This window comes from Amblyraja radiata, chromosome 11 (genome assembly GCF_010909765.2).
Source record: "Amblyraja radiata isolate CabotCenter1 chromosome 11, sAmbRad1.1.pri, whole genome shotgun sequence".
NCBI classification, from domain to species: domain Eukaryota; kingdom Metazoa; phylum Chordata; class Chondrichthyes; order Rajiformes; family Rajidae; genus Amblyraja; species Amblyraja radiata.
This window is the reverse complement of record NC_045966.1, coordinates 56,780,125-56,793,890: the sequence shown is the minus strand read 5'-3', so window position 1 is coordinate 56,793,890 and position 13,766 is coordinate 56,780,125. Positions and strand designations below refer to the sequence as shown.

General features: G+C 42.6%; 1 protein-coding gene across 2 annotated transcripts in view; it reads left to right on the top strand.

Moving 5' to 3' along the window:
• The window catches only part of adam19 (ADAM metallopeptidase domain 19), a 157,962-nt gene that overhangs the window by 83,463 nt on the left and 60,733 nt on the right, over nucleotides 1–13,766 (top strand). For both annotated transcript variants that reach the window (XM_033029967.1, XM_033029968.1), the window contains 3 exons: nucleotides 3,203–3,281; nucleotides 4,088–4,164; nucleotides 13,527–13,716. In XM_033029967.1, coding sequence (XP_032885858.1) covers nucleotides 3,203–3,281; nucleotides 4,088–4,164; nucleotides 13,527–13,716 — 346 coding nt within the window. The remainder of the gene's footprint in view (nucleotides 1–3,202; nucleotides 3,282–4,087; nucleotides 4,165–13,526; nucleotides 13,717–13,766) is intronic.

The following is a 13,766-nucleotide window of genomic DNA, read 5'->3' as shown; positions in this document are numbered from 1 at the left end:
GACTAGCTTCGGGAAAATTGGACTCCGAATAGTGGAGAGTGAAGACGATCTCCTTCGACCTTCGACCTCCCTTCGACTATGTAGAAGACCATCTACGATTACCTTCGATTACCTTCGACTACCTTCGATTACCTACTAAATAACATGCCGACCTACTACGACCTACTTCGACTAAACCTACGAGTAAAAAAAATATCGATTTTTTTCCATGGTTACCTTTTTTAACTCGCGGGCATTTTTCAACATGTTGAAAAATACGGCGCGACCTAGCTGAGGCCTCGAGTACCCGGGGACTACTCTCGAGCATGAAGGAGAGTTACAAAGACCTCCTAGGACCTCATGTCGACCATGCTGCGAGTATGAGTCGAGGGCAAACTCGCCAGAGCTCGCAGATTAGGTCGCCGCAGTGGGACAGTCCAGTAACAGTTCACCTATCCTATTGCTAGAGCGTGATACAAAGATAAAGAGGATGGTGACTAACCATAGCAATCAATCCCCATTGATTAGATGTGTAGGAAGGAACTGCAGATGCTCATTTACATCGAAGACGGACACAAAATGCTGGAGTAACTCAGCGGGCCAGGCCGCATCTCTGGAGAGAAGGAATGGGTGACGTTTCGGGTTGAGACCCTTCTTCAGACTGAGAGTCAGGGGAGAAGGAGACACAGAGATAAGGGTGTGTGAAATTGAGACATGAAAGGGGATGCAGATCAAGGAAAATGTAGAATAGGTCATTGGTAGCTAGGAGAAGGTGACAACGAAGCATACAGAGAATATTTAATCAGGAGAACAATCAGACTGGTCGGAGAACTGGGAAGAGGGAGGGATGCAGAGAGAGAGAGGGAAAGCAAGGGTCACTTGAAGTTAGAGAAGTCAATATTCATACCACTGGGGTGTAAGCGAAATATGAGGTGCTGTTCCTCCAATTTGCACTGGGCCCCACTCGGTCTAATCCCTATTGATTAGTCTACACCAACCCCAGACATGAGAGCATGAAAACGGCCAATGCTGGAGACATAGGTTTAAAGGCAACTCTTTCCTTGCAAGGGCTGTGTGCATCCACAGGACATGACACAGACTTGTAAAAGGCTAAATTCAAAACTAATCCTCAGAAATAATGTAACAGAGTCATGTCTTCCTCAGGGGATGGTGGAAGCAATTATACCTTAATTTCACTTGTCATGTCTCGTTACTTATATTCTGCCTTTCAAAATGTTATTTTCTAAACCAAATCTATGTAAATTATATTTGATTTAATACTAACTGCTTCCCTGAGGGACCCTAATTGTTCAGTCACTCAGAGAAGCATTGTTTCCGCAGATTGGATTTCAATTTAACCCTTTCATTCATAGATCACATCCTCTGGTGTTTACTGTTCTGGGCAAGGTGAACTAGTGAGCTACAGTCAACATTATCCAGGTTCCCTTAGAATTAGAATTGTGAAATAAATGTGATGGTTCTCCTTCTCAACTATACTGCTGCATGTAGTTCTGGAAATACACTGTTGATGCTTCGTTATTGCACTCGCAATCCGTTTGATTTTTATGAATGGCTCACTATGCTTGTTTTGTAAAAAAACACAAACTGATTTTTATTATTTTTCGTGTGTGAGCGCGGACAATGTTACCATTGATGAGAGAGTTCAGGGGCTGTAAACAACAGTCATTTGTTTGCTTTCTGAACAGCAATAGATTTTTTTGATTTTAGTGATGGTCACCATGATTCTACGAGCGTAAAAATTAAAAATTCTGTTACATCCAATGCAGAAGAGGAACTTGCTTTCACGTAATGACCATTCCAAAGGGAAGCATGTGTTTCACAAGAATGAGGAACTGAAGGAGATAGAACGATGCCCCCATTATAAGGGGGGGGGGAACTTTAACTACTCCAATGGTAGACACAAAAAGCTGGAGTAACTCAGTGGGACAGGCAGCCTCTCTGGAGAGAAGGAATGGGTGATGTTTTGGGTCGAGACCCTTCTTTAGACTGATGACTGGAGAGAGGGAGATACATAGATAAGGAAGTGTAAGGTGTGAAAACAGGGCAAAGGGAATATAGATCACGGAAAATATAGAATATCTCATTGTTAGCTGGGAGAAGGTAACAACAAAACAAACAGATGAAATGTACTCGGAGACAGTAAGTCTGGTCGGAGAACTGGGAAGGGGGAGGGATTGGAGAGAGGGAGAATGCAAGGGTTACTTGAAGTTAGAGAAGTCAATGTTCATACCACTTGGTTGTAAGCTGCCCAAGCGAACTATGAGGTGCTGTTCCTCCAATTTGCACTAGGCCTCACTCTGACAATGGAAGAGGCTATCTCAAATTGACTGGGACTTGCTCATTAATCAAAGGCTTCAATGGGGCAGAATATGTGAGGTGTATCCAAGAGGGCTTCTTGAAACAGTATGTGGATAGTCCAACCTGAGAAGGGCACAAATTGGCCTTGTGTTGGGAAATGTGCCTGGCCAGGTGACTGGTGTTACAGAGGAAGAGCATTTGCGGGATAATTAACATAACTCCACAAGCTTTAAGATTGTTTTAAGTAGGAAGAAGGCTGGACCTTGTGGGAAGATACTAAATGGGAGCAAGATTAACTCCAATGTCATTAGGCAGGAGCTTGGGACTGCACATTGGGAGCAGTTGTTATTCGGCAAGTCTACATCTGACGTGGGAGTTGGTTAAAGGCCAGTCGATTAATGTTCAGAACCGGCTTGGGAGGGGAATAAGGATTACAAAGTAAGGGGACCTTGGACGACTAAAGAAACAGTAAATTGGGTTTAAAAAAAAAATAGGAAGCACATACAAGGCTTGAAAGGATGGAATCAGCCAAGCCTGAGGAATATAAAGAAAGGGGGAAAGAATAGGCAGGTGATTAGAAGAGCCAAAAGGGGCCACTAAATGGCTTTTGCGTGTCGGGTTAAAGAGAATTCCAAATCTTTTTATATCTACATTAGAAACAATATTTTCATTAATCATGTTAATTCCAATTAGCATAGTGGAAACATGCTTTATAGCAGAACTACCTGTGCTCATTCCCTTGGATATCACCAGAATTGCAAATATTTTCCCAGGGACTATGGAGGCTCTCTTTCAAATGTGGACTTGGACGAGACCTTTTTCTTATTATTGAAAGTGAATTCTGATATTCAAAAGCCTTGAAAACTTTACTGAGGTGTTAAATGGAATTCCGTCTCTCTTTCAGGCAGCTATTGGCACCGGTTTATGCTGAGACTCATTATGGCCGGGATGGAAAGCGAAGGACCAGTTCCCCTAGTCACAAGGTGAGCCTGTGTAATGCACGGACCGTTTGGGTATGGGTGGGATGCACGTGACTGTGAGATGCAGCTAGTGAAACTAAAGCAAGTGACCAAGGTATGTCATCTACATAGCTTTTGTACAGACGGTGGTACGTAGATGGAGTGAACTGCCAGAAGAAGTGGTTGAGGCACATACAATAACAACTTAAAATACAAACACATTTGGACAGGTACATGGAAAGGAAAGGTTTAGAGGGATATGGGTCAAACAAGGGCAAATGGGACTAGCTTAGATGGTCGGCATGGACGAGTTAGGATGAACTTAGACACAAAATGCTGGAGTAACTCAGCGGGACAGACAGCATCGCTGGAGAGAAGGAAGGGTGGCGTTTCGGGTTGAGACCCTTCTTCAGACTTCAGTCTCGACCCGGAACATCGCCCCTTCTTTCTCTCCAGAGATGATGCCTGTCCCGCTGAGTTGCTCCAACATTTTGTGTCTAACTTTGGTTATACCAGCATCTGCAGTTCCTTCCTGCACCGTTAGGATGAAGTGCCTGTTTCCATGTCCTATAGTCTAGTCACTATGCTGCTGTACCTAATAATAGGCTGGCGAGGGAGAATAGGTTACTGGAAAATAAACTGGGGAATGGGATTGATTGGAATGCTTCGAGTGTGAGTATAGATTCGAATGGGCTGAATGGCCTTCGATATTGTAAATAAATAATATGGCAATCCATTGTGACCCTAACAGATTAACCTAAGAAGTTGCTGCACGTGAAGCCTTGCATGCTTGCATTATTAATTTGTACCACTGTGTGCTTTTATTTTAGGCGCACTGTTTTTACCATGGCAATGTGAAGGGCTTTGAGCATTCCAGTGTAGTACTGAGCACATGCGGAGGCCTGCGGTAAGACTGACTGTGCATGTATTTGATGGCCATAAATAACAATCTACTTGATGAGAAATAAAATAATTGTTTGATTTGCAAATTATCTCATGAATCTCTCATAAGGTCATAAGTGTTAGGAGCAAAATTAGGCCATTTGGCACATCAAGTCTACTCCGCCATTCACTCATGGCTGATCTATCTCTCTCTCCTAAATCCATTCTCCTGCCTTCTCCCCATAACCCCTGACACCCGTATTAATCAAGAATCTACCTAACTCGGCCTTAAAAATATCCATTGACTTGACCTCCACGGCATTCTGTGGCAAAGAATTCCACAGATTCACTACCCCCTGATGAAAGAAATTCCTCCTCGTCTCCTTCCTAAAGGAATGTCCTTTAATTCTGAAGCTGTGACCTCTGGTCCTAAACTCTCCCACTAGCGATAAGCACACTTCTCTGCAGTGAAGGAGAAGAGAAGGAGTTAGAGGGAAAGTATGTAATGGCTGGTGTTTGTTGACTGATTTCTAACTCCCTTGAATAAAGGTGGAGGTGAGTCCTCTCCCTGATCCAATATGGCCTCAGCGATTACTTTACTCGCACATGCTTCCAGAAGACTTGCATTTGGGTAGCATCTTTCACAACCTCACAGAAGAACTTCACCGAAAATATATATCTTTTATAGGTAATTAATTGCTGTAGTGAGGAGAATTTAGGAATTCTGGGGGGTGGGGCAACTAGTTCATGTCAAGGCACCACATGCAGCAATCAGACAACTCCTTTTGTAGGACTTGCCTGATTGGTGACTGGGAGAGGCTGCTGTTGTTCAGATAGTGCCCTCACATAGAAAGAAAAAGGGATTTTATTATGGTACTGCCTGAAGAAAAATGAACCCAATAGAGCACCTTTGCTTCGGGGGTCAAACATTGTTTATTCATGCTTTTGAAGTATGGTTTCAATCCCTAACCTACTGGCTATGCTGAAGAATGCACTGACAGACTGGTTGACTGCTAGGTCAGGAATTCCAGGATATTGATCCAAGGATGTTGAAGGAACGGGCATATTGAAAGATATGAGGAAAGATAAGAGGAAGGATTGAAAAGACTAGGCTTGTATTCACTGGAGTTTAGAAGGATGAGGGGGTATCTTATAAAAACATATACAATTATAAAAGGACTGGACAAGCTAGATGCAGGAAAAATGTTCCCAATGTTGGGCGAGTCCAGAACCAGGGACCACAGTCTTAGAATAAAGGGGAGGTCATTTAAGACTGAGGTGAGAAAAAAAGTTTTCACCCAGAGAGTTGTGAATTTATGGAATTCCCTCCCACAGAGGGCAGTGGAGGCCAAGTCACTGGATCGATTTAAGAGAGAGTTTGAGCTCTAGGGGCTAGTGGATTCAAGGGATATGGGGAGAAGGCAGGCACGGGTTATTGATAGGGGACGATCAGCCATGATCACAATGAATGGCGGTGCTGGCTCGAAGGGCCGAATGGCCTCCTCCTGCACCTATTTTCTATGTTCATGTCAGTTTAGTGTATAAGCTGGGAACCTATTTGGAGATAATGATGTTATCGTTGTATTGTTGCTCTTGTCCTCCTTGGTGCTAGTAGTTACCGGGAAAGGTAAAATTGCTGAAGCACATTTCTTATAGAGGAAGGAATAAGCACCTAGGTCAAGCTGCGACATTTATCGCTAGTTAAACTTGCACCTGTACACTGTCCTTGCTATGGGGGCTGTTCTTTGCTAGTTACCAGTACATCTCTATTATTTTTTTGAGGCCCACAATGTTGTTTAAGATTTTGCTTGAAAAGAAAATCACAGGAATATATGAATGAATGGAATGAAGAAAATGTGCTCCCGATTTCCCTCCTATTTCCAACATGTGCTCACTGAATGAGTGCCAGACATATCAGAGGGCAAAGGGGAAAAAGTATTTGTAGCAGTGGGGGGATGGGTCTGTATTGTTTTGGCATCTTGCCCTTTTAAACACTGTATGGATGTTCGGAAGCTGCCTTTTGACAGCGTTAACTTTACTTGATGTGCAAACCAACTATCTAAGATCTTCCAGTCACAGTTTCAGTTTAGTTTATTGTCACGTGTACCAAGGTAGATTGAAAATCCTTTGTTACATGATAACCAGTCAGCAGAAAGACAAGTGGGTGGCACGGTGGCGCAGCGGTAGAGTTACTGCCTTACAGCGCTTGCAGCGCAGAGACCTGGGTTCGATCCTAACTACGGGTGCTATCTGTACGGAGTTTGTACGTTCCCCCATGACTGAGTGGATTTTCTCCAATATCTTCGGTTTCCTCACCACTCCAAAGATGTACAAGTTTGGTGTATGTGTGAATTGTCCCTAGTGTGTGAAGATAGTGTTATTGTGCGGGGATCGCTGGTCGGTGCTTACTAGGTGCGTAGAAGGGCCTGTTTCTGCGCTGTATCTCTAAACTAAACATGATTACAGTCGACCCATTTACAGATACATGATAAGGGAATAACGTTTAGTGCAAGGTAAAGCCAGCAAAGTCCAATCAAGATAGCCCGAGGGTCACCAGTGGATTGAGTAGTTCAGCACTGTCCTCTGGTTGTGGTGGGATGATTCATTTACCTGATAACAGCGGGGAAGAAACTGTCCCTAAATCTAGAGATGTGCATTTTCACACCTCTATACCTTTTGCCCGATGGGAGAGGGTAGAAGAGGGAGTGGCCAGGGTGTGACTTATCCTTGAATGTATTTACATCAGTGGGGGGATGGGTCTGTAGTGTTTTGGCATCTTGCCCTTTTACACACTGTTGGGATGTTCCTTTTAACAGCGTTAACTGCTTGATGTACAAACCAACTATCTACGATCTTCCAGTCTTAATGTTTAGCTGCTGGTAAACCGTCTACCCTTGGAATGCCAACTTGGAATGGATCTGTCTTCTATTTAAAATAACCAGTAACTTGAGTTATGTTACTTGGAAACTTTTTGTTCCACACAATAAGCCAAGGCCAAGTTCAAAGTGAAGATGGATCAGAAGTGGGATCTTAGCAGCGTGGCAGCAGCTGGGTATTGTAAGAGCAGATGTTTGGCAGTTGCACGTCTGAGGTCAGTATAAAAAGAAGTTTTGTATTTATAACTTAGAGGAACCACAAGTCATCTCCCCGGATAAATACAATGAACTTCCTGCTGGGGGTATTTTGTCAAGGTCAATCAGATCCGTTTATTAATGTTTACATAGAAATAGAGAACACATTGTGTGCAGATGGAGATCTTTGGTTTTTCACGATATGTGTGCGCCACCTGGCAGACTTATTTTGTCAATAGTTTACACTTCAAAACTGGACCTTTAGTTTTCATTGTTATGGTGACGAAACTAGGTATGAGTCATGAAAGTATAAGAAAGAACTGCAGATGCTGGTTTAAATCGAAGGTAGACACAAAATGCTGGAGTAACTCAGCGGGACAGGCAACATCTCTGGAGAGAGGGAATGGGTGACGTTTCGGGTCGAGACCCTTCGTCAGACTGATTAAAAGTTAAGGTGATTGTTAGTTTGGCGTTGTCTTAGTGGTTGGCTTTTGAATCTGAAAATAAGATGTTTGAAAGTGTTGCTAAACTATGTTAACCATGGCCTTCGACGAGGTCCTGCATAGTAAACTGGTCTGGAAGGTTAGATTATCTGAAATCCAAGCTGAGAGCCAACTGGATACAAAATTGGCTTGGTAGATTGAATCCGAGGGTAGTATTGGAGGCTCAAGACTAGTGATTTGCCACTAGTTCCGGATTTACCTATAGACTTGGCAGGCTGAAGCCTAGGGCCTCAAAATCTAGGGGGCCAAGGTGTATAATATTTTTGACACTGTCATAACCCTTTCTTACATATGCTGTCACAACACACTGTAATCTCTAAACAACCCTTCAGTAATTTTCCTTGCCCTCCATTTCAGAATAATACTGTTTTAAGCCGATAACTCGACACTAGCACTGGCAATAAATACATTTTTGAAAAGCGCAGCTTTCCAGCCCCTTATCTCATTGGCCACGCTTGGCTGCACATCAGTGTCAATCTGGTGGCACCGGGGTCTGGCAAACTTTAACACGTGATCCAGTAAGCAGCACATACTTGCAGGCTTCTAAAGTCAAAACTCAGGGGTAAGTAGGAAAGTGCAAAGATATTTGAACTAGGAAGTTGGCCAGGAGCAATGCTAGGGGTAGAGCTGATAATCATTGCTAGAAACCTACTGTGTAGTGCTGTGGCTGCCACTGTCAGGTTAGTAATAAAACTAAGCTTATTTGTAGCATCTTTGTTAATGATAGGAAAAAGCATACTCGTTTTGTAAATGGTTTTTGGAAGCAGATTTGATTCAGAATTTGCAATATAATTGTCAATAAGGAACAATTCAAGAAATATTTCCCAAATATTATACAGATTTTTTTTTTCTTCACTCAAGTGGATACCATTTTGTGAAATTCCTGCTTATTCCACAAACTGTTTACAAAGTTCAGTTATAGCAAAAGTTTTTCACAGTGTTAATTTTAATATTTATGCATTTTTTTTCAATCACTACGGTATTTAACAATAACATTTTTTGTCCTTTAGAGAAGGAATTGCGAATTGCGGAATTTTAAACACTCGTCATCATCCTTGGCTTTACTCAAATTATTTAAAACACTCTTCCATCTTCCTCTAGTCATGGGGGTGAGGGATTGGGAGGGCCCACAAGTGGAATAGCCTAGAGCCTCTCTTCATCTGAATCCGGCCCTGTTTGCCACAGGAATCAGTGTTGGTCCACTGTTGACCACAATCTATATTAATGATTTAGATGAAAATGTAGACGGCACGGTTTGTAGGTTTGCCGGTGACACCAAAATTGGTGGAATACTGAACAGTGAAGAACGTTATTTAAGATTACACCAGGATCTAGATCGACTTGGAAAATGGGCCAAGGAATGGCAGATGGAATGTAACTCAGACAAGTGTGAAGTGTTATCTTTTGGTAAGTTAAACAAGGGCAGGGTCCTGGAGAGTATTGTAGAACAGAGTGACCTTGGAGAACAGGTACATAATTCCCTTAAAGTGGCGATACAGGTAGATAGGATGGCGAAGAAGGTGTTTGGCATGCTCGCCTTCATCGGCCAGGGTATTGAGTGGAAGAGTTGGGACATCATGTCTCAACCGTACTAGACGTTGGTGAAACCGCACTTGGAGTATGGTGTACATTTCTCGCTGCTGAGCCATCAGAAGGATGTCTTTAAACTGAAAAGGGTGCAGAAAAGATGCACAAGGATGTTCCTAAAATTGGAGGGCTTGAGTTATAAGGAGAGACTAGATAGTCTGGGACTTTATTCCCTGGAGTGTGGAAAACCGAGGAGTCACCATATAGAGGTTTATAAAATAATGAGGGGCAAAGTGAAGGCAAATAGTCTCAATATTTTTCCCAGGGGAGGGAAGTCAAAAACTAGAGAGCATACAGTTAAGGTGAGAGGGGAAAGATATAAAGGGGACATGAGGGAGAACTTTTTCACACAGAGGATGGTGGTATGTGAAACGAGCTCCCAGAGGAAGTGTTAAGGGGCTGTCCCACTTGGGCGACCTAATCCGCGAGTTCTGGCGAGTTTGCCCTCGACTCATACTCGCAGCATGGTCGACACAAGGTCGTAGGAGGTCTTTGTAACTCTCCTTCATGCTCGGGAGTAGTCCCCGTGTACTCGAGGCCTCAGGTAGGACGCGGCGTACTTTTCGACATGTTGAAAAATGCCTGCGAGTAAAATATAGTCGTAGTAGGTCATAGTAGATCATAGTAGGTCGGCATGTTAGTCGTAGGTAATCGAGGGTAGTCGAAGGTAGTCGTAGATAGTCTTCATCATAGTCGAAGGGAGGTCGAAGGAGGTCATCTTCACTCTCCACTATTCGTTGTCCAATTTTCCCGAAGTTAGTCGTAGCTCGTCGTAGCTAGTCGAAGTTAGTCTTCTACATAGTCGAAGGAGGTCTTCAACATGACATTTTTTCAAACTATCCTAAACTCTTCTAAACTTGCCAATTAGGTCGCCCAAGTGGGACAGCCCCTTGAGAGGCAGGTAAATGTAAAGGAAAAGTTTAGAAGGATTTGGCCTAAATGTAGGCAAATAAGGCAAACTCAGGAAGGCATTTATTTGGCATGAATTGCTAGAAATGAAGGGCCTAATTCCATGCTATATAACTACAACTTTACCGTAATATTTTAAATTGTTACATTTATGGAGGCACATCCTTTTAGAAAAATTAAAATTGTCCTCTTGATGTTGAACAACCCTGTGTTTTTAACTAAAGATGACCAGAAGATTTTTCTATGTGTTTTGTCAGTATTTACCATTCAATCTCCAACCCCCAGCAATTATTGGAGTAGGTTTCTACCTTGTCAACTGAGAATTAGAGTGAAGGGTGATGAGTTCACAAGAAAATGAACTTAACTGAACTGCGGCTCAAAATGGGCAAAGTTGTGAAGAAGGATATAACTGAAGGGAAGGTCTTTCTTTGGTCTTCCTGACTAGAAATGGCAGCACTTTACTGTTTTATTCGGCCTATTCATCGAATAGAAAATGAACTGTGGATTTTTTTTCCATTTGGTACAATCAATCAATCAATCAATCAATCAATCAATCAATCAATCAATCAATCAATCAATCAATCAATCAATCAATCAATCAATCTATCAATCTATCAATCTATCAATCTATCAATCTATCAATCTATCAATCTATCAATCAATCTATCAATCTTTATTGTCATCTTGCAAAGCAACAGTTGTACAGTGCAAAATGAGAAGACGTTTCCCAGGGAATACCGGAGCATCGCACATGAAACTTAAAAACATTTCACACATAATAACAATAAAAACAATCCAGTCCCTGATGGAACAGTATAAATAGTTAAAAGCAGGTAAAACAGCAACATTAAAATACAGTAAAACCAGTCATTAAAATGTCCAGGGCAGCTGATTTGAGTGGCCAGTGCCAGAGTTATTAAAATGTCAATGCAAAGCCGCAGAATCAGGTCACTGTGAGTACAGAGTGACTGTTTAGCAGCCTCACAGCCTGTGGCAGGAAGCTGTTTAGCAGTCTTGTAGTCTGGACTTTGATGCTACGGTATCTCTTGCCTAATGGCAGGAGATCTAGGTGTGTGTGGATGGGGTGCAGTTTGTCCTTAGCTATTCTCAGAGCTTTTTTCAGACAGCGGCTCTGGAACAGTTCTTGTACCGAGGGTAGGGAGACGCCAATGATCCTCTCTGCTCCCCTCACTACCCTCTGCAGAGCCTTCCTGTCGGAGCAGTTGCAGTTGAAGTACCACGTGTTTATGCTGTATGTGAGTACAGACTCCACCGTGCCCCTGTAGAAAGTCTTGAGGATGTTGGTGGGAAGTGAGGCCTGTTTGAGTTTCCTCAGGAAGTGCAGTTGCTGATGGGCCCATTTGACAATCCCAGTGTTGTTCCTGGACCAGGTGAGACTGTCTGTAATTTGCACTCTGAGGAATTTTATGCTCTCCACTCTCTCCACTGTGGTGCCACTGATGTTGAGGGGTGTGTGTTTTGGCTGCTCCCTCCTGAAGTCGACAACCACCTCCTTTGTTTTGTCGACATTTAATGCTAGATTGTTGTTGCCGCTCCAGTCCACTAGTTGTTTTACTTCCTCCCTGTACATTGATTCGTCATCTCCGCTGATGAGTCCCACCACTGTTGTGTCATCCGCGAATTTTATGATCTTATTGTCCCTGAATCTTATTGTCCCTGAATCTGGCAGCACAGTCATGTGTGAGCAGTGTGAACAAAAATGCAAAGAAATGTGAGTAGCTTTGCCCAAGACCGAAATAAATTGCAGAGAGTTGTGTATGTAGCCCAGTCCATCACATAGACCATACTCCCCACCATTGACTCTATCTGCACTTCACACTGCCTCAGGAAAACAGCCAACATAATGAGGGACCATTTTCAACTCGGTTATTCCCTCTTCTCCCCGCACCCATTGGCAGAAGATACAAAAACTTTAATGTACAGAACAGCTTCTTCCCCTCTGTATCAGACTTCTGAACAGTGCTTCTCTGAGCTAAGATGTAATCCCGATCTTCCAACCTACCCCATTGCAGACATTGGACCTTTTCTCTGGAACCATTATATGACAATGCTGGAAAAACTGTATTCTGCACTCTGGTATTTTTCTCTTCGCTTGTACTTGAGTTTTGCTAGATTATACATGTATAAAATTATATGATTTAATTGGATAGCATGCAAAAGAAAACTTTTCACTATACCTCGGTACATGTGACGATAATAAACTAATATCATTAAACCTCCACCAATATATTAGTCAACTTTACAATAGTAAGGACCTTCATGAGAAATGTGCTTATGATTTAAACTCTAAACTGAGGTAATGTGACTTATTAATGCATCTTCTAATTATTGTTCCTGCTAAGTTATTTATCAATCTAAAATTCACCTGCGATGGTTTCTCTCAGTAGTAAAAGTGAGGTCGGTTGTCGTGAGCCAGCCCTCCCTGTTTTCACCTATCTGTTATCCATTTCTGTTATTCTTGAAGGAAGAGAATATCAGCTAGAATATGCACGCCAGCTTGTCTACATTAAATGTGTTGATCTACTATGTTGTCCTTTCCATTACATCCATTCCTAACATTGACAGTTCTATCAGTGCCCTCACAAAGTGAAAATATCAGTTTAAAGTCAGGTCTGATTTAGTGATAGACACAAAATGCTGGAGTAACTCAGTGGGACCGGCAGCATGAGCCGCTGAGTTACTCCAACATTTTGTGTCTATCTTCGTTGTAAACCATTATTTGCAGTTCCTTCGTACACATTTGATTTAATGATACCCCTAGCGGAAGGTAGGCTAAAGGGCCTGTCCCACTGTACGAAGTAATTCAAGAGTTCTCCCGAGTTTCCCCTGATTCGAACTTGGAGAATTACGGTAATAGCTGTTCGTAGGTACTCGGGGGCACTCGTGGACATTTTTCACAGTACCTGTACTGAAAAAAAACGAGTTTCCGCGTTTCCCAAGTACCTGCCGTTAGCATTACGAGCCGCTACGAGACGACCACGAGCTCTGACGTAGCCGCTACGTACATTCTACGTGCTTACCACGAGTTTGATTTCTTTAAAACTCGGGAGCGCTCTTGAATTACCTCGTACAGTGGGACAGGACTTTCAAACTACCCAAATTATTTCTCATAGGGTCCTTACACTGGCCCAACATATCGGTTTGAAATTAGATCACTGAGTTAAAAGATCATTTTCTAACTTATTGTATGGTCTAATTCTGCGGCCTATTAATCCTGAAGGCGTAAGATGTTGAACAATGAATGATTGCTCTCCAATAACGGGAAGTACATTATCTGAATGATTTATTTGTGGTAGGGGACTGATCGTTCTGAACACCAACGTCAGTTATCTGGTGCAGCCGCATGTCGATGGTCTCGACCAACATCTCATCTACAGGGCTGGGTATCTAAAGCTGAAGAGTGGGACCTGTGGTCTCCAACAGAATGAGCAAATGGAAAACTGGTTCAAAGATTTCACCAGCCTTTTTCATCCAACTCATCACCGGGTAAGATTAGTAGGAATGCAGGCTTTGGCAAAAGTCATACACAGAATCTT